The following is a 20910-nucleotide window of genomic DNA, read 5'->3' as shown; positions in this document are numbered from 1 at the left end:
AGCCGGCACTGAGCGGAGCGGAGCCGAGGTCGGGCCGGGAGCGGAGCCGGCTGAGCGGGTGCGGAGCTCTAGCCGTGGCCTGGAACACGCTGTCCTCGCGCTTCTGCCGGGTGGACATCGACGAGTTGGACGAGAACAAATTCGTGGACGAGCAGGAGGAGGCGGCGGCGGCGGGACAGCCAGGCCCGGACCCCAGCGAGGTGGACGGGCTCCTGTGGCAAGGGGACATGCTTCGGGCGTTTCATGCAGCCTTGCGGAACTCTCCAGTCAATACCAAGAATCAAGCTGTGAAGGAGCATGCCCAGGGCGTGGTGCTGAAAGTGCTCACAAACTTTAAGAGCAGCGAAATTGAGCAGGCTGTGCAGTCACTGGACAGAAATGGCATTGACTTGTTAATGAAGTACATTTATAAAGGGTTTGAGAAGCCCACAGAAAATAGCGGCACAGTGTTACTCCAGTGGCACGAAAAGGCCTTAGCTGTTGGAGGACGAGGCTCCATTATAAGAGTTCTTACAGCAGGAAAGACTGTTTAAAAAGACTTAATGTTACCTTGAGAAGAATTTGGATGCCCAGGCTGGTGAAGAGAGATGCCAATGGACCGTCTTCCTAGAACTCCCGACCAAGTATTTCAGGACATGTCTGCTGAAATGTACTTTATTTTTGAGGTGGAGGGAGAAACCTTACAGTTTCCTAAATCCTTTGCAGGATCTGAGAGTCTGCCTTTGTCTACAAGGTAACAGAGCTGACGCCTGACTGTCTGCAGAGTGGCTGGCCAGTCTCAGTCAGGTGTACATGTGTGCACTGCCTATTTAAAGTGGGGGTGGGGTGATTTGGGCAGGTGCAGATCCAAGGGCCATGGTGAAAAGGAGCTGTTTTTTGGAAGTGGAAAAAACCCAAGAGTTTGTGCAAACACGCTGTCTTCCCACAGAAGGCAGACTCTTGGGTTCATTTGCTGTAAAGTGCCTGCTGCATCAATAAAGCTCTTGGCTTATTAGTAAAAAAAAAAAAATTGAGAGAAAATGCAGTACAAGAAAAGAAGGGAAGAAAATTAAGCCACTAAATATACAACTTAAGCTAGGAAAAGAACAAATAATAAGCCTATGAAAAATAGAAGGAAGGTGATAAGAGTAAACACCAGTGAAACTGGAAACAAAATAAAAAAGGATATGATAGACTCCACAGAAGCTCAGGTCCACTCTCTGAAAAGACCATAGATAGAACTGTTGGTGTGAATCATGCAAAAAGAAAAAGAAGCCGGGCGTGGTGGCGCACGCTTGTAATCCCAGCATTCAGGAGGCTGAGACAGGAGGATTGTGGTTCGAGGACAGCCTCAGCTACTTAGGCCCTCTGCAACTCAGAGAGACCCTGTTTCAAAATAAAGAATAAAAAATAGGGCTTGGGGTGGAGCTCAGGGGTACAATGCCCCTGGGTTTTATCCCCAGTGCCACAAAAAAGAAAAATAGATGCAGAAAACATAAAGAATATAAAAGGAGGCTTAGCTCAGCAGAGTTAAAAATTACAGCAATACTTATAAACATTTTGTCCCAGTGCATTTGAAGACTTAGTATTAGAAACAAAATTTTGGAAAATTATACTAGAAATGTCTCACAAAAATAGAAGCTGGGCATAATGGCACACTCTTGTAATCCCAGTACTTGGAGGCTGAGACAGGAGGACCATAGGTTCAAAGCCAGCCTTAGCAACTTAGTGAGATCCTATTTTAAAAAAAAAATAAAAATAAAATAGGGCCAGGGGTGTAGCAGAGGTAAAATGTACCTAGGTTCAATCCCCAGTACCACAAAAAAAGAAAAAAAATAGCCTATATTTTCTGTAACAGAGGTATTGAAGCAATACCTCAGAGTAAAATGCCAGACCCACACAGTATAATAGGTGATTTCTACTAATCTTGCAAGGACCATATTATTGCAATATAATTTTTTTTTTTTTGGTGGTACTGGGGTTCCTGGAAGCCCTTCTACCTCCGGGCTACACTCCCAGACCTATTTTATATTTTTGAAACAGGGTCTCTTACGCCAGCGCGGCTGGCTTCGAACCTGCGCGATCCTCCTGTCTCTGCCTCCCAAGCGCGGGGATTACAAGCGTGCGCCACCACGCCCAGCATTGCAATATAATTTTTAAAACAAAATATTCCACGTCCAAGTTGGTTTCTTTTTTTTAGGAGAGGAAGGTTGATTTAACATTGTAAAATCTATAAATGGCCAGGTGTTGTGGCACAGCCCTATGATTGCAACAACTTGCCTGAGGCAAGAGGATCATAAGTTATAGGCTAGCCTGGGCAACTTAGTGAGAGCCTGTCTCAAAATATATAAGAAAAAAAGTTGGGTTTGTAGCTTTGTGAGAGAGTGCCCCTGTGTTTAGTGCCCGTAACACACACACATATAAGTGTCATCACACTAACAAATTCAAGAAGAAAAGCACACTGTCATTAAATAGATGGCGAATGGGGCCTTTGACAAAATTTAACACCTATTCCTGATTTAAAGAAACAAAAATTGGCAAACTAGGAATAGACTTGGAATTTCTTTAACCTGATGAAAGACATCTCCAAAAATTCTAAGCAAGTATTATTCTTAATGAGAAAACCTTAAAAGCATTTCCTTTAAACCAGGAATAAGATTTCAAAAGTGCTGTCACTGCTTCTGTTCAACATCGTACTAGAGTCTCCAGCACGAAGAGAATGACAGAGAAGAAAACCAAAGCGTGATTCGTGGAGAGAAGCAAGGTTCCATTACTGATAGGTGGAGGCATGGGCACGAGAGCTCCAAAAAATCCACAGGTACTGATGTCACCTGGCAAAGAAGATGTGGCTGGCCATAAGACCAATGTGAAAATCAAATACATGAGCTTCCGGGAAGATGGCGACCGAGAAAAGCATGGCTTAAGAGCCCCGCTAACAACAAATCTCCATTACCACAAAATCAGCGCCTTTCAAAGCCAGAAAACAACATCACCAGATAAACAAAAAAAATCACCAGGCTCCAGAGAGAAAGCGGACTGAGAACAGAGCCACAGAGGAGATCCTCACGCCCGAGGAAGCGGCTTCAGGCCCGAGGACGCGGCAGCAGCGCCATACTGCCGGCGGCACCGGCGAATTCACGGGACGGCCACAGCAAGCCGAGGGGAGCCGCTGCGGAACAGCCAGGCGGGATTTCTCGGCGCAGAGGGCATCTAAATCTCCCAGTGGCTGAGCTCAGCACACGCTGCAGGGATTCAGAGTGGAAATCAAAACCAAGAAAAAAAAACGTCAGCCCCATAGCCGAGGGCGTAGCAGCGGCGCCATATTGCCACCGGCGGCAACAGCACCGAATTCACCGAATTCAGTAGAGCTACATCTGCGTACTCAAGAACAGTGAGTCAAATTGTGGGCCACAGAGGAGAAATCCCAGTACTGTACTCACTGGGACTTGACCCAGTGGGAGAGGGGCGGTGGCAGTGATATCACACCATAGGAAAACGTGCAACCTGGCACCCCCCACAGTCTAAAGCAGCCTCTATCGACTCTCTGGGTCGGAGACTCTGTGATACAACCCAGTAAAGGAGTAGTGGGGTCTGAGATACCACAGACTCGAGATCCAGAGCACCTTAAGTGAAGTCATAGTGACCCAAGGGAAGAACCCAGAGAAGGCACAAACTTCCGAAATCATGGGAAAGAGGAATAACACTGGAGTAATGAATGCGCACAACCCCACAACATCAGAACCCGATAAAACAGAAAATCAGAGATTTCTAGAAGATCAAATCAGGAAAATAACTGTAGAAATAATAGAGGTGCTACGAAAAGAACTCAGAGAGAGCCAAAAAGAGATAAAGGATGCAATTAATGAAGTAAAGGCCTCAATTCAAAGCACAAACAACCGATTAGACCACATGGAGAGCAGAATCTCGCTCTTAGAAGATGATCATTCCAAAAATGAACGCATAGTTTCTAATCTAGGAAAAAATATCCGACAGCAGGAATCTGATATTGAAGAAATATGGGCCCATTTTAAGAGAGCTAACCTAAGAATAATTGGAATAGAGGAGGGAAAAGAAAGTGAAACCAAAGGGGTCAACAATCTCTTCAAGGAAGTAATAGCAGAAAATTTTCCAGACATAGAGCAAGAGGTCGATACGCAGGTCCAGGAAACGTATAGAACTCCCTTTAGACAGGACCGGAGAAGAGGATCCCCACGCCACATAATTGTCAAAATGACCAATGTGGAAGCCAAGCAGAGAATCTTAAAGGCAACAAAAGCAAAGGGCCAAGTGACATTCAGAGGCAAACCAATTAGAATCACTCCAGACTTCCCAAACCAAGTTATGAGAGCCAGAAGGGCTTGGAGTAACATATTCCCAATTTTGAAAGAAAACAACTTCCAGCCAAAAATTTCCTACCCAGCAAAACTTTCTATCAAATTAGATGGAGAAATAAGAAGCTTCCATGACAAACAGAAACTGAAGGAATTTATGTCTTCAAAACCAGCGCTAGAGAAAATACTCAAAGAGATTAACTACAAAGAAGAAATAGGTAACACACATCAGAACCAGAGAAACAAGATTTTCCATCCAACAGACAACTAAGATTGGTTATCTGTGGAGATTCATTACTTATGTTAGTCTTTTACCTATCTCTAAAGGGTATTGTTTGCCTTTATTGTTGTTAATTTTTAGGATTTCTAGTTGGAATATTAATATACCTTCAGATATAGCATTTGGAAATATTTTATCCCATTCTATTAGTAACTGTTAACTCTGTTTACATTGTCTTTGGATATACAATATTTTTTTTATTTTTTAGGGAGTTTGTATACTCTTCTGTTGCCTGTGCCATTGAAATCATAACCAAGAAATCACTGCCAATTTCAATGTTGTGAGGTTTTATGACCCAGATTTTCTCCTAAAAGTTTATAGTCTTCAGATTTATATTTAGGTCTTTTATCTATTTTGAGTTAATATTTGTATATGGGATTAGGTAAGCGTCCAAATTTATACTTTTCCATGTAAGTATTATTTTTCAACAATATTTAGTTAAAAGATTATTATTCCCACCACCAAATGTTCGTGGAAACCTTGTCAAAAATAACTTGACAATATAGGGAAGAATTTAGCTCTAGGCTTTTATTTAACTCCAATGGTTTATATATCTGCCTTTAGAATAGTACTACACTGTTTCAATTATTGTAGCTTTATATGGTTTGAAATCAGAAAATATACATCTTCTAGCTTTGTTCTTTTTCAAGATCGTTGTGGGTACCTAGAGTCCATATTCCATATTAGGATAGATTTTTTTTTCTGAAAAATAAATATATAAATATATGATAGTTTCACCTAAAAAATAGAAAAAATAGATTCTCTGGTAAGAAAGAAAGCAAAAAGAAATATTGAAATGTTATCTTTAAGTCATCAAAAGCTTGGTATCAGACAAATGAAACTGTTATGTGAGATTATCATTTTTAATTTTGATAAATAGCTATAATACTAGATGTCAATCATTAAGCCAAGCATGGGAGGGAGGGATAGGGAGAGAATGGGGTGGGGATCGGGTGGGGGCTGACTGGGCAATGTGTGCATGTATGTCTACAAAAGTATGTATCCCACTATGATGTATGAATACAGTGCACAAATAAAAAATAAAAAATAAATAAATAAATAAAAATATTTAAAAAAAATAAAATTTGAAAAAAAAATCAAATACATTTGTGTATATAGGCTTAAACATTTAGGAAACATTAAAAGTATAGCATCTGTAATAACAAACAATGGATATACAGAGAAATAAATCTTACCAAGAAAAAAAAGTACAAGGCCTAGATGCAGAAAATTATAAAGCTTCAGTGGAAGTCATTGATAAAGACTCGACTAGAGATTCCTATCTTTATGGGTGGGACACAATTATGAAGACTTCTGTTCCTCCTGTACTCATCTGTGGGTTTGATGCAATTCCCATCCACTTGCCAGCCTTGCTTTTGTGAACCTTCACACAGTAATTCTAAGAATGCAGGCAAATCCCAGCCAGAATGTCCAGCGGGAGGGGATACCAGTGAAAGGAGGGCTCCTCACCAGGTCTCCAGCTGTTAAAGCCAGTAAAAGAAATCAAAGTTGTGAAGTACTAAAGGATGGGCCAACCAGCCAGACAAGCAGAAGCAAAAGGCCCACCCTCTGGAGCAGTGGGGCGGGGCAGAGGTGGCATCCAATCTGCAGCGCTTCTGAGAACAATTGCATCTTGTTAAATGTAGCCAGGGGGAAATTGAGATGGACCTCTGCCTTCCCTACCACTTTCCCCAAGAACAATTCCACTGGAAAGCCTTTAAAATGGTTAAAAGAAAATGTAGACTTTTAACTGTTGGATCACGTTGAAGATAAAATATTATAGAGCTATATCTTTTAGGTCACATGGATTATTTAAACACATAGTACCAGAAGTTCATTGTGAAAGAAACTGTTGTTGATACATGTAAATATGTTAAATTTAAGAAACTCAGGTCATTGAATATTTTTTTTAAAAGTATAGAGAATATGAAAAGTCAAGCCACACATTGGAAGTTACAAGCACGGAATTCATGATCTGATTGCTTCCGGGAAGGAGGAGCCAGAAAGCAGGGGAGTCCCTAAGTCAAATGGAGGAGCAAGGAGGGAGGAGGGAGGCGCCTCGGGCCATCGGCTTCTCCACCCGGCAGGCTGCCCGGGAGGCCCAGTTCATCTGCTGGAAAGTCAGGATCCTTAACACACAACATTTCCCTCACCTCTGGGTGCTTTTCTAGTCATCGCAAAGCAGCATTCTGAACTCAGGACTTGGCGGGCGTTTCTCTGTTGTCTAGTTCTAGAGGGGATGGATCTGCTGCTTGTGTCCAGCCGCTGTCCCTGTTGAAATGTGGCCATCTTTCTACACACTGCCCCCCTGGTTCGGAGGAGAAGACTGCTTTCTTTTTTCTCTGCCTCTCCAATTCAACACAAAGAAGCCTTTGGGATGCAGTTGTCCTGCTGGCTTATCCAAGGAGAAAAAGCAACTCAAAAGGGTCTTCTGCCACAGTTTGTGTAATTATAAGGAAATTATTTTGCAAGCTGAAGGCCGATATTCCAAACAAGAAGACTTAGAAAATGGCAGGTATGGATGGTTTCAGGGTTTTTAAAAAGAATGTCTTCCAGTGTGGGCGATTATTATCATAAGCATATTTGAGACTGCAGCAGTAAATTGCAAATATTGATTATAATTTGAAATGAAAGATGCTAAAAAGTTACCTGGACCTCTCAATCCTGACTCATCCTGTGACAGAGATTGACCGGATGGGAATAAAGGTCCTGTTTTGCATGTCGACCTTTGATGTGATGAGAAGCCTAGAGAGGTCCAGTTTGATTACATATCTGAATGAACCATCACACCACCTATAAACATACACATTTGTGCAGGATAAGTCCACATTTTTGGATCAAAGGAGGGATTTTTTCTCCTGGAGAAGAAAGCTGTTGTTAACTTATTTTTCAGAAATCTTTGGGGGCATTTTCTCTTCTTAAATATTTTTCCATTCCTCTAAGGAAGGACCAGATAGATTGATTGTGCAGCAGCTAACCCTGTGAATGCATGTTTGAATTTAGTTGAAAGAGTGGTAAAAGAAAGCAACACTTTGAGTCCAGAGATGAAACCCTGTTGGCCTCCCTGAGCTGAGGGCCACTGTAGTACACAGTTCTTTATCCTTTCTAAGGAGTCCTACGTAGCATATGAGAATCTCTTTTCTGTATGGCCAAGGCTGGAAGAAAAATGGCAAAGTGTTTTCCAGTTAAGAAGATGTGACAGGCCTGCAAATTACCCTGCCTTCAACTTTGGACATATAGGAGTGAAAGAAAGTTTTCATATAACTCCTTTTTCCTAAGAAGCAGCAGCAAAAATATCTTATGTAGCACCATATGACTTTTTGACATTTTGTATTACATAGTTTATATATATACAGGTGTGTGTGTGTGTGTGTGTGTGTGTGTGTGTGTGTGTGTGTGTGTATCTTTTAATACTGGGAATGGAACTCAGGGGCATTCTACCTTTGAGCTATACCCCTCAGCCCTATATTTTTATTCTTTATTTGGAAACATGGTCTCACTGAGTTGCAAAGGGCCTCACTAAGTAGCTGAGGCTGTCTGCTAACCACTATCCTCCTGTCTGGGATAACAAGCTGGGCCACCATGCCTGGCTACATAGTTATGCTTTTTATAAAAAGCATAAATAACTCTTTTACTTCTGCTCCCAAAAATAAAAATAAGGAGACAGTAAAAGCTGGGCATGGTAGCACATGCCTGTAATCTCAGTACTTGGGAGGCTCAGACAGGAGAATCACAGGTTTGAGGCCAGCCTCAGCAACTTAATGAGACCCTGTTTCAAAATAAAACTAGACTGAGGTTGTAGCTCAGAGATAGAATGTCCTTGGGTATTCAACCACAATAACACACACACACACACACACACACACACACACACGAATAGAGAAAAGTTTTAATAGAGGTATTTTGGTGACTCGGGCAATACAATAGTAGAATACAGAGTTTTAAGTTCTAATACCTTATTATTTAAGGCAGTTTCTGCCAATTGATATGGAAAATGTTAGTTACCTGAGACTCTTTTCCATTTTAAAAAATAAAATGGGAGGGTTCTGTGGGCTTTATCAGTAAATTCTTCATGAGTTGTTAAGCTGAAATTTTATGTCCTTACTTACCTTTCTAAGAGAAAGAAAGAAGAATGAAAAAACCTGAAAACCTGAACATTTCAATCCAGCCCCAGCTGGATAACACCTTAAGATTTATTCCCCCACCACATCACAGTTTGAGAAAATCTAAAAAGTCGATTTCACCATTTAAGCTGTCAAAGACGACAATTTAAATTAATGCGGCTTCCCAGGAGCTGAGAGGCAAATCGGCCTGCAGAGTCCAAGGAGCATCTAGCATTTGCACTAGCACCTGCTAAAAATAACGTGCATTTTCTGTGTCCCCTGGCACGCCCGGTGCTAAGCACAGTGACTTTCACATGGCAGGTCATGAGGTGAGCGGTGAGCACTTAAAAAGCCTCTGAGTAGGAACAGTGGACCCTTGACTTTCACCAGATGCTCTTGGTGTGCCCTTCTGCAACTCTTAAGAGTTTTCTGGAACCTGCTTTTAACCAAAAACCTTGTCAGAGGCCAAAGAGCTGCTGAATGTGTCCTGAACTCATGGTTATAACACTCATTCCAGTCCCACTGGAAAGCAGGTTCACATGCCTAGCTTTCCACCAGCCCTGTCTTTCCAGCTGAGCCCACCATAATCCACCTCTGCTCCTTTAAGGACTTAACAGCGTCCATCTTGCGGTAAAGCAGTGTGTATATATTTTATCTTTCCAATTTAAGGACAAGAAGACAAAATTGGTATCACTAATACTATTTGGAATAGGCACTACATGGACCTAGTTTAACTTCGAGAGCTGCAGAGGGTGGACAGTGATCCCTGGGCACAACACGCTGTGCTCAGGTTCTTTCCCCAGGCAACCAATGTGGCCAGCTGCTCAGAAACTGTGAGTGAAAAATAACAACCCTGCTTTAAAGGAAGTAAGAAAATCATTTATTCTAAGCCGGATATGAGGTACATGTTCCGGGAACTTGGATTCAAGTTACCCTGAGTGACACATTCCACTGTACAACAGGTTAGTTACGTGAAGTTTCATAGTCACGGAACAAAAGGGGGCCATGACTCAGTATGTCTGCACACACATAGCTGTGGTCATCGGGTAGGCCGGCCGCAGCAAGGTAGGGAAATCCCTTCTAGAGGACGCAGGTCAGAGGGGATCTTGTCAGTCACAGCTTTCTGGTTGGAGGAGGCTAGAGGTCCGTCAGCCTCGTTGATACCTCCCAAGAGCTTTATTTAGGCCGCATACGAAGGCTGATAGTAAATGGCCATCACAAGGGCACGAGGGGCCCGGGACAGCGTGGGCTCTTAATCTCCACTCAGTGATGTTCTGGTTGCCAGTCAGTCTGTGAGATCTTGAATTCACACAGCTTCTTCAAGTTCACAGTGTAGACATGTCAGTCTCGCTGCAGACTACATGCTTCACCCCTCTTCAAAAGCAGAAATGGAAATGTGCAGGAGGAAGATGACTTTCTAAGCCTCTCCTGTTGTGGGGATGTGAACTGGCCACAGGAGCAAACACTCAACAGCAAGGTAAATTGTACTTTTTGCTGAAAGGGTGTGCCACTGATAAAAACCTGGTACGCAAGCACAGTGGGCAGAAAGCCCACCCAGTTCTTATGCCTAATGCCAATTTCTGCACCGTACTCCTATTGGTGGGAGTGTGGCTTCACGGTCTTACACAATTGGCTAATTCCTCTAGAAAGGAATGCCAGGGGAGGGGTTGACATTGGCAGGTTTCAGAAAATGGACACTTAACAATGAAACTGGAATTTATACGAGGTTACAAAATGGTGTTTTTACAAAATGGAGTTACTTTAAGTTAAGCTAATCCTTTGATAGAAAAAATATTATATTCTCGACTTCCGGGAAGATGGCAACTGAAAAAAGCAGCGTTTACGAGTCCTGCTAAAACTCGATCTCTGTTGCCACAAAATCAGCGCTTTTCATAGCCAGAAAACACCATCAGCAGAGAAATAAAAAATGTAAACACAAGGCACAGAGAAAAAAAAGACAAGAAGAATAACCAGAGACCAGAAATCAAGCCCACAATGTGGCAGCAGAGCCGCGCCGGCGCCATCTTCCCTCACAGCACCAGGCTCCAGAGAGGAAAGGTAAACAAGGATCTGAAGTGAGCAGCTGCGGATCATTCGGGTGTAATTCAGTAGTTCTTTCAGCGCAATGAACATCTAAAACTCCCAATGGCCAAGCTCATCACACCTTCCAGGGACTCAGAACGGAGCTCAAAACCAGAAAAGAAATATGCCAGCCTCACGGCCGAGGGCATGACAATGGCGCCATATTTCCAGCAGCAACAGCGAGTTCACCACACCCCGCCACAGCTCCAGATCTGCGCACACAATAACTGTGAGTGTAATTGCGGCCCCTAAAGGAGAAATCTCTGTACTGCACTCCCAGGGACTTGCATAGCTTTGATAATCTCCTTGGGTTGGATTTTTTGCAGTCCAACCCAGTGAAAGAGTAGCGGTGGCAGAGATGCCACACCCTAGTCGCAGCTCCCCATGGGAAAACGCCCAGCCCGGCACCCCCACGGTCTTGCTCAGTCTCGATTAACTTCCTGGGTACGAGACTTTGAGATACACACCAGTACAGGAGTAGTGGCGGCTGAGATTACAACAGACTCTTTGGTGATAAGTATAATGCTGTGAGATGGAGCCACGGGTTCTTGTTATCAGCTACTATAAGAAGAGAATAGCCAGAACGATGCTGCAGCTTAAGCAATTCTTGTTATTACAAAGGTAGAAAGGAGGGACAGAAATTATTAAAGCAGAATATCAGAGAGTGAGTGATGTAGTGGAATGCCTTGAAGGTAAGACTGAAGCTTTTGAATATAGAACAATTTTTTATAAAGATTTATTATCTCCCATCTTTGCTTAACCAATAGTCTTCCTAACCCAACTAGGTGTGGGCTCACCCATACCCATTAGCTCCGTGCAAGCCTTTTGCTATAATTATAAGGATTTCTTGCTCAACCAAAAGCCTTCTTCCTGTCTTGATGCAGATGTGGGCCTAAGTCTTTGTTAAGATCAGAATGTGTTACTTGATTAACAGATTCAGGGGTCAATGGTATCTGTCCCCTTTGGCAAAGTTATTTATTGTGTAAACTTGTCTATAAAATACGGAGTTTGGTGAGGGAATTCTGCATTATAACAAGCTGCCTGGGTGTCTGGCAGTAACCAGGCCCTGACTACTTTATACATTTTGAAATTAATGCCAAGGCAATTTTCCAGCACATTTGAAATTGATTCCAAAGCCATTTTCCAATACCGGCGCATTGCCCATCAATAAAGATGTTCCTTTCCTCCAGGTAGCCAGAACACTTTCCTCACGGCCTGCTACAGGGAAAGGTCAGAAAGTCCTGTTATGAGTGCCTTCAGAGGAAGGGAACTGGTCAGAAAGTCCTCCTGAGGTGTTACGAGTGCCTTCAGAGGAAGGGAGCTGGTCAGAAAGTCCTCCTGAGGTGTTACGAGTGCCTTCAGAGGAAGGGAGCTGGTCAGAAAGTCCTCCTGAGGTGTTACGAGTGCCTTCAGAGGAAGGGAACTGGTCAGAAAGTCCTCCTGAGGTGTTACGAGTGCCTTCAGAGGAAGGGAGCTGCCGGTCCTGCCACTGGCTGCGTCTCCTCCTACTTCAGCTATTCCGTGGTCCAAGGCACCTGTGTTGGAGCAGTGTGTCCTGAACCCCATCAGCAGCAGCTGTACACACTGCTCTGAACCTTGGTTTTCTCACCTAATGCATCTGGGAGTTCCTCCTGCATCATTCATGTTCTCGCTCCTTTTAACAGGTGCGTGTGTTTGTGTGGACCAGAGAGCATTGTGTGGGCCTGGCATAACCCTCCCTGATCATGCAGTTAGGTTGCTGCTTATCTGCTGGTGTTACAAAGCCACAGTGAATATCCTTATGCATATGTGACCGACAGGAACGCGCCTCTACTAAATCCAGCTGCCCAGGCTGGAAATCAAAATGGAGGCACTCCTGCCAAGCTGAAACTAAGGTCTTTATCCGACTTTAAAGAAATCAGGACAAGAGACAAAGATTTTCCAGAATAGACCAGTTTTAGTTAGCATGATAATGCAGTTCCCTCAATCAGAAATCATCTGATGCTAACTAACCAGTTATTTGCTATTGTTCTGCCTGCCCCACGCCCACCTCATGGGACAGTAACTTTGAAAAGACTAATCTACTTTTAGTTTTTGTGTCTGCTTTCTGCAGCCTTTCTTTGTCCATGAAACTAAATTCTTGGGCTCAGCTTACCCAAATACCCTTTTTGTGGAATGACGTGTTGCCCAATCCTGGAATCGAAAATAAGGTCAATTAAGATTGTTAAACTCAGTTGTAATTTTGTTCTTGGACATACATAACTTTGCACATGTGAGAGGATCTGAGTATGTAGCTTACCTTAGTTTCTGCTGGTTTCCTTGCCAGCCAAGGTCCAAGCCTGAGTCCTATCTATGGCCTCCCAGGCCCTGCCCGGCCTCTGCCCACGCCACCGTGGCAACACTGCTCCTGCTCTTCCTCAAGTGCTCCCGGCACACCTGCCACAGGGCCTGTGCACTGGCTGGACCCTCCCCTGGAAGGCTCTAGCCATAATCCTTGAGTGTTTTCTGGACGTCATCTTCCCAGGGAGGTCTTTGACAGTAGCAGCTACCGCGCGCTCACCCTGTTGACCCACCACTCGGCGCTGTGCGGTGGGCCTGGGACACACCTGGTTCTGCTCATTTACTGGTGGTCACTTCCCCAGCCCTGAAGCCCAGAGCCGCGGCTGCAAGCAGAGCTTTCTCCTGTTCACGCTGTCTCCACACAGCCTGGAGGGGGATGGGGTGATTGAGCAGATACATGAGGTGGGTGCCCTTAGTCTCTTTTCCTTTTCTGTCAAAATACTAGAGTCATTTTTTTAATGTAGAGTTTTTGAATTTGCTGGGTATTTGTTGGCTTTACTTTATCATGGAAATTTTCAAACATAACAAAGTAAAAGAGGGTTAAAAACCCATTGTACCTCTCAACCTGTCTGAATACTTGTCAGTAGAGCACGGCCAATTTGGTTTAATTATGCCCCTGTCCATCCCTGTGATTCTTACAGAATATCTAGACGCAGAACCCAAATATAATATCATTTTAACTTGTAAGGATCTCCATTTTTATCTCTGAAAGATAGGGACCTAAAAAAAAAAAAAAACAGATGTTATAATGCATGCCTATAATTCCAGTACTTCGGAGGCTGAGACAGGGAGATTCACAGGCTCCTTTGGTCCGTCCGTCCTTCCTTCCTTCCTCTTCCTTCCCCAGCTGAAGTACTTTCACAAAGGGAAGCCCCTCCATCTTCACCCACATGGACGATCCGGTTTCCCAGTCATTTAGGAAAGAGAACGACGTTTCATTTACCCATTCCAAAGCAGTGCGGGCTTCTCCGGCACTGTTCAGAGGGGCCAAGGAGTTGCTGTGGTCGTTTAGTGTCAGTATTAAACAAATGGCTTAGAGTCTTTACAGCTGTTCTGATAATTATCCTCGCTGCTGCTCAGCTTGCTCCTTCCCTCCAGTGGGAACTTCTCAGATTGACGTTGGTCCCAGTGACACAAGTCCAGTAATCTTCACCAGCCCTCACCCTCCTGGGCTCCCATCGCCGTCCCCTGCCCTACACCTGGACCCAGCCGTCCCTCCAAAGAGCCCTGTCTCCCTCTGTGGGCAGTGGCGTCGAGACCACACTCTGCACCTATGGTTTCTTCCTGCTTCTAGGTTGGTTTCAGGAAAGGGTCAAGCCAGCAGGCCTGGGCTACTCCAGCCCTTCATAGTCCAAAGATACCTGGCCCCTGCCGGCTGCCCAGGAGGGAACCTCGAAGCTGCTGCCCTTGGGATGGACCCCTGGGACCAGGGCCACACCAGGTCGTCGGTGCTAACTTTGATTTGGGGTAGGAATCTTAAGCTGTGCAGTATCTTTCGTTCTCTGGAGGGTCGTGCATGGACTGAACACCAACAAAAGGCCTGACACCGGGGCTTCTTGCCGGGCAGTGCCCTGTGCTTCTGCCACCATTACACACCGTCCCTGTGGCACTGCTGGGAGACGACAATGGGAAGCTCCTTCTGCATCTCCTGGACTCGGCCCTGCGCCTTGGCCGTCACTGACCTCCACCTGGACTCCGCCCTGCGCCTTGGCCGTCACTGACCTCCACCTGGACTCCGCCCTGCGCCTTGGCCGTCACTGGCCTTCACCTGGACTCCGCCCTGCGCCTTGGCCGTCACTGACCTCCACCTGGACTCCGTCCTGCGCCTTGGCCGTCACTGGCCTTCACCTGGACTCCGCCCTGCGCCTTGGCCGTCACTGGACTCCACCTGGACTCCGCCCTGCGCCTTGGCCGTCACTGGCCTCCACCTGGACTCCGCCCTGCGCCTTGGCCGTCACTGGCCTCCACCTGGACTCCGCCCTGCGCCTTGGCCGTCACTGGCCTCCACCTGGACTCCGCCCTGCGCCTTGGCCGTCACTGGCCTCCACCTAACACTGCAGCGCACTAAGCGGGGATACCACACGTTTTCTGAGTGCTACAAGTTCTTCTGGAGACCAGTGTGCCTGGGGTGCTGGAGGACCCTTGAAATCAGTCAAGAGCTGTGTCAGGGTCTCTTCAGTAAGCAGAACTGGCGGAGACTTACTTCTCAGATCAGCTATGTCATGATTTCATAGATATTCCAAATGAAACACAGGCCTACAGACTGACTTAAATCTGCAGATCGGCCTTTGTATCTTTCAACCAGGCCAAAGTTTCCTACTCGGAGACCACAAGTAAGCAGTTCCTTATCCTACATGGTGGAGGCCTCAGGAGAGCGGCACCAGCTCCGCCAGAAACAATTGATTGTCTTGTCTTTGCCGTTACTTTGTCTTTAAGGCTGATCCCGATGGAAGTATACGGTCAAATTACTGTTTTAAAGTAATCTGAAATCATTTCTCCCTGCTTGGTAACTACGTTAACTGGATATATGGATATAATCTATTTGCTTTATTTTGGTTTTGATTCTTAGGGGCTAGATTTTTATTTAATTTTGTTTCATAGTACGTGTGTGTGTGTGTGTGTGTGTGTGTGTGTGTGCGTGTGTGTGTGGTACTGGGGATGGAACCCAGGGGTACTCCACCTCCAAGCTACACCCCAGCCCTATTTTTTATTCTTTATTTTGAAACAGTCTCACTGAGTTGCAGAGGGCCTCACTAAGTAGCCGAGGCTGGCCACGAACCGCGATCCTTCTGTCTCAGCCTCCCGAATGCTGGGATTACAAGCGTGCGCCACCACGCCCGGCTTCATAGTACTTTTAAATATTTATGTTTTCAAAGAAAAATTTTTTGAAATATTCAAAGATGTTCCTCCCTGCTCTCCTCTTTAAAACTATTTTTAATTTTTTTCTTATTCTTTTATTGCTTTTGTTATATGTATGTAAATGTGTTCCTGAAGGTACTGAATAAGATGGACGATCGATTCTGGTTTTCCTTTCTTTTGTAGCTGGCAGCACACTACCCATGCCCTTGGTAAGCACGCGCCCCAGAGCCCGTCATGGACGTAGTAAGCTCCTCGTTCCTCCTTACACTGTGCTGTTTGTGTGTGGCTGAAGCACTACTATTAACTGTTGTCCTGTCCACCCTGGTGTTACTAGCTGTGCTTGTTAGCTTTCTGTGGCTGCGACTGACTGACTGTGCTTCAGAAGCCTCTGGACTGGTTTGTGGGAGGAGTCTGGCCATGTCTGGGGATGCAGACTGGAGGAGACTTAGAACGTTGTCAGCGGAGCTTAACGGGTGTTTCCACTGAGCTCAGAAGACCCATCACGGATAGGAACGTGGACAGTAGAGACTGCTTGCGAGGTTTCAGACGCGGGCGAGGACTACTGGGGACTGGACTCGAGGCCATTGTGTCACGTTCTGTCAAGGAACTTGCCTACTTTTTGTCCATGTCCTGAGACTTTCTCTGAGGCTGAATTTAAAGGTGATGGACTAATTAATCTGGCAGAGGAAATTTCAAGGCAGCACAGCATTGGCGTGGGTATTGCTGGCAGCTCTTAGCCACATTTACTGTGAAAATAAGGAGCGGAGGGCAGAGTGGAAAGATTTCTAAAACTTGGAGTTTGCCCACTTGGGGCCAGGGAAGGTGTGGCTGCTAAGATTACGGCCACTAAAAAGAGGCTAAGTACTTCGCACAGAGGCGAGAGGGAAGACCCCTTGAGGCTCTCTCGGGCATCAGCAAGTCCCACCTCTTGCAGGCTCCAGGGTATAAAACTAAAAACTGGTTTGAAAAAGATCACTCTGAGAAGAGACCTGGGGAATACTGCCCTTGCTGGTCTTCCTAAGAACTTGTTTCCCTGGGATTTGTTTCAGCATGCTCACCTGCTCAGGTACTCACCTGCTCTGCAAACCTGGCCCAAGGGGTCCCGGCCACTGCTCAAGCTCCCATAGACGTTAGTACACCAGGCAGGTCCTGCGGGGTGCAGGTGCTGAGTTGGGGGTCGTGGGAGCTCCCGCTGCGGCTCCAAGGGAAGGCTGGGAGGTTGGCCAAGTGTGGCAGCATCAGAACCCCAGCAGGCAGCCCCTGAGGGGTGGCGCCTGGGCTGAGAGTGAGGTCAAAGCTGTAGTGGAGACCAGGAATCGAGAGAGAGAGAGAGAGAGAGAGAGAGAGAGAGAGAGAGAGAGAGAGAGAGAGAGGGGCCAGGAAATAAACCACCTGCCAGTGAAACTGCAGGCTGCAGCCAGAGCCAGCCCCAAAGAGAGGCCAGTGGGCTGCAGCCTCTCAGGAGAGGTGATAAGGGCAGTACCGGCCCTGCCCTTCCGGGCTGCATCTCACATCCCTGGCTGGTGAACGCGGGGCTGCAGGCCTACTGCTTTCCCAGCTGGGTTTTGTTTTTGCTTTGGTCCCATTCCTTCTTTCTATGCTGCTATTCCTCCCTTTGGAGATGGGGATGTTTACTCTGTGCCATAGTGTATTGGAAGCATGTAACTCACTTTTTTTATTTTTACAGGAGCTCACAGATAGGAATTTTCCTTGAGTCTAGGAGGAAACGCAGGACTTTGAACTTTTGAACAATGCTGTTCAGACTGTGGGGACTCTTGGAGTCAACCCAAGCTGGGTTGAATGCATTTTGCACTGTGAGTTGGGCATGAGCTTTTAGGAGTCAGGACAGACTATTACAGTTTGAAATATTCTCCCCAGACTCATATGTTAAGCAATGCAGCAATGCTCACAAGTGAAATCATTGAATTTTGAAGGCTCTGGCATCATCAGTGGGTTAACCTCTTTGCTGAGTTAGGATTTTTTTTTTTTTTTTTTTGGTGGTATTGGGCTCCTGGAAGCCCTTCTACCTCCGGGATACACTCCCATGGGCTACACTCCCAGACCTATTTTTTAACATTTTTATGTGGAAACAGGGTCTCTTAAGCCAGTGAGGCTGGCTCCCAACCAGCAGGATCCTCCTGTCTCCACCTCCCAAGCGCGGGGATGACAAGTGTGCGCACCGCTGAGTTAGGAATTTAAATGGCTTCACTAGGTGGTAACTGTAGGCAGGTGGGCCTGGCCGGGCCTGGCCAGAGGAAACAAGTCACTGGGCACGGGGCATAGCCTTGAGGACTCCTTTGTATTATTCAGCCCCCCCTCTCTCTCTCCCTCCCTCTCCCTCCCTCTCTCTTCCTCCTCCTCCTCTTCCTCCTCCTTTTCTCTCTTCTCTCTCTCTCTTCTTCCTCCTCCTCCTTCTCTCTCTCTCTCTCTCTCTCCCTCTCCCTCCCTCTCTTTCTCTTCCTCCTCTTCCTCCTCCTTCTTTTCTCTCTCTCTTCTCTCTCTCCCTCTCTTTCTCTCTCTCCCTCTCCCTCCCTCCTCCTCTTCCCTCCTCCTTCTTTTCTCTCTCCCTCTTCTCTTCCCTCCCTCCCTCCTTCTCTTCCCTACTTCTCTCTCTCTCTCTCTCTCTCTCTCTCTCTCTCTCTCTCTCTCTCTCCCTCCCTCCCTCCCTCCCTCCCTCCCTCCCTCCCTCTCTCTCTCTCTCCATGAGCTGGGTGGCTTTCCTCTACCACATCTTGCCTCGATGTTTCTGCCGTGGAGCCAGCCAGCCATGGGCTGCGTCCTCTGAAGCATCAGCCCCAATAAACCCTCCCTCCTCTCAGCTGGTCTTGTCAGGCATTTTGGTCCTAGTCATGGGAAGCTAACGAACACATTAGTCTTTATTACAAATAATGTTGTAATAGTACCTTGTGCAGTTTCTTGTCCTGTTCTTGCTAGTGAGGCTTTGGGACAGTGTTCTAGACAGTAGAGTCTCCAAAGATAAATTTCCTGTGTGATTACTGAGTCAGCTGGTAAATGAAAATATAATTTTGCTAAATTTTGCCAAATTCCTCTTCATCAGGATTATGCCATTATTTATTCTTACCAGCAATACAGAAGAATGCTCTTGTTCACTATAACGTTACTAACAGAGTGTATGGTCCAAATTTTGAATGCTTCCAAATCTTACTGGCAATAAATGGTATCCTGACTTTTTTTGAGTGTGGTACTAGGGATGAACCCAGGGACATTCTACCTTCGAGTTACACCCCCAGCCCTATATTTTATTCTTTATTTTGAAACAGGGTCTCTCTGAGTTGCAGAGGGCCTCACTAAATAGCTGAAGCTGTCCTCGAACCCGGATCCTTCTGTGTCAGCCTCCCAAATGCTGGGATTACAAGAGTGTGCCACCAAGCCCAGCTGCAATAAATGGTATCTTAGTACAGTTTTAATTTATATTCATCTTGTGCCCAGATAAATAAATGATATTAAACATCGTGTCATGGGGTTCAGAGTAATTTTCACTTCTTGTTCTGTGTATGGTTCATAACTGATGGGGATTTTCCTTTATGTTTCAAATTTTTATCTTTCTGTAATCTGGACATTATCTCAAATTCTAGCATAAATGAGTACACCAAAGAGACCTCAAGTCCTACTGAAACTGCAGTTGGGGGGAGGATGGGCACCATGGAGCTGGTCCCAGAAATTGGGGAACCAACCCTACTAGTGAGTCAACAGTGCTAATAATCCTGGCTTCTACCATTTAAGTGACTGTTAGAACTAGTAGAATACCTTCAACCGCATCTTGTCTCATTATTTTCTTTTACCCATGAAGCAAAATAATAATAATAATTCCAGAGATCTTGGCATTGCTCAGAGTCACAGAGAGCCAGGCCCAGGTTTTCAGGCCTCCCGAGTATTTCCTCCACATCACTCTGTAGAGTTGAGGGAGCAAAAACAACGCAGTGCAGCTCCGCTCTGTGGTGACCGGTCCGAGAGCAGCTCTTAAGAACGGGCCTCGAGCAGAGGTTGGCGGTGGTATTGTTTCTGCTTGACTATTCCCCTGCCAACCCACACGGCGCCTGAGTCACGGAACACGTTCAAAGGGACCGCAGGATGTTTTTAAAGAGAGGGAGACAATGAAAGCCAGTTAGAGAGAAATGAGAACAAGAAGATAAAAACAACAAGACAGGAGAGGAGGAAGGCTGCCCTGGCTTGATAAACCACGGAGGCTGCTCCAGAAGGGGGGCCAAGCTCCTGATACAAAGGCTTGTATTTAAGCAACTGACTCATTCCGATAAGGGCTCTGGGTCTCTCTGTGCCCTGGCCTGGATCTGGACTGGCCCCGAAAGCTCATATGTTGAAAGCTTGGTCCCAGTACGGCGGTGGTCAGAGGTGGGATTTTGGGGAAGTGACTGGGTCATGAGGGCTCCAACCACATCAGTGGAGCAAACGGAAACACCCGTGGCTGGATGGAGCGCTGGGAGGTGGTGTAACCACCTGAGAGGACCCACCTGGTGAGCGTGGTCCCTGGGGCGTGCCCTAGGAACTATATCCTGTCACCTCTTCTCTCTCCCTCCCTCCCTCTTGCCATGATGTTTCTGCCTCTCCAGCAATAGAGCCAGCCAGCCATGGACTGAAACCTCTGAAACTGCAAGCCAAAATAAAACTTCCCTCCTCTAACTGGATGGCCTCAGAAATTTTTCACAGCCACAAAATCTCAGCCACAATTAAATCTCAGAGTTTAGACCCGAGATTGTTCTCTTTGTCTCTAGATTGGGGTTGATGATGCCTGTCTGATAGTGTGCTGTGAGGATAAAAATGGGTCATGTTTCAGGGCGTGGTGGTGCACACCTGTAAGCCCAGTACTTGGGAGGCTGACACAGGAGAAGAGCAGGTTGAAGGCCAGTAACAACAACTCAGCAAACCTCTCAACAACTTAGTGAGAACCTGTTTCAAAATAAAAATAGGGCTGGAAGTG

General features: G+C 45.8%; 1 protein-coding gene across 1 annotated transcript; it reads left to right on the top strand.

Annotated features, from left to right (window-relative positions):
* Window positions 1-227: 227 nt before the first annotated feature.
* On the top strand, window positions 228-533 carry LOC308265766 (actin-related protein 2/3 complex subunit 5-like protein; the record flags this gene model as incomplete). The annotated part of the gene is made up of 1 exon (XM_080699633.1): window positions 228-533. The coding sequence occupies one exon, from the start codon at window positions 228-230 to the stop codon at window positions 531-533; it is 306 nt and encodes a 101-aa protein (XP_080555759.1).
* Between the last annotated feature and the right edge of the window lie 20377 nt (window positions 534-20910).

The sequence above is a fragment of the Muscardinus avellanarius genome (genome assembly GCF_963383645.1).
Source record: "Muscardinus avellanarius genome assembly, chromosome: 7".
Lineage (NCBI taxonomy): Eukaryota > Metazoa > Chordata > Mammalia > Rodentia > Gliridae > Muscardinus > Muscardinus avellanarius.
The sequence above is the reverse complement of the archived record's forward strand: the minus strand, read 5'-3'. Positions and strand labels throughout refer to the sequence as shown.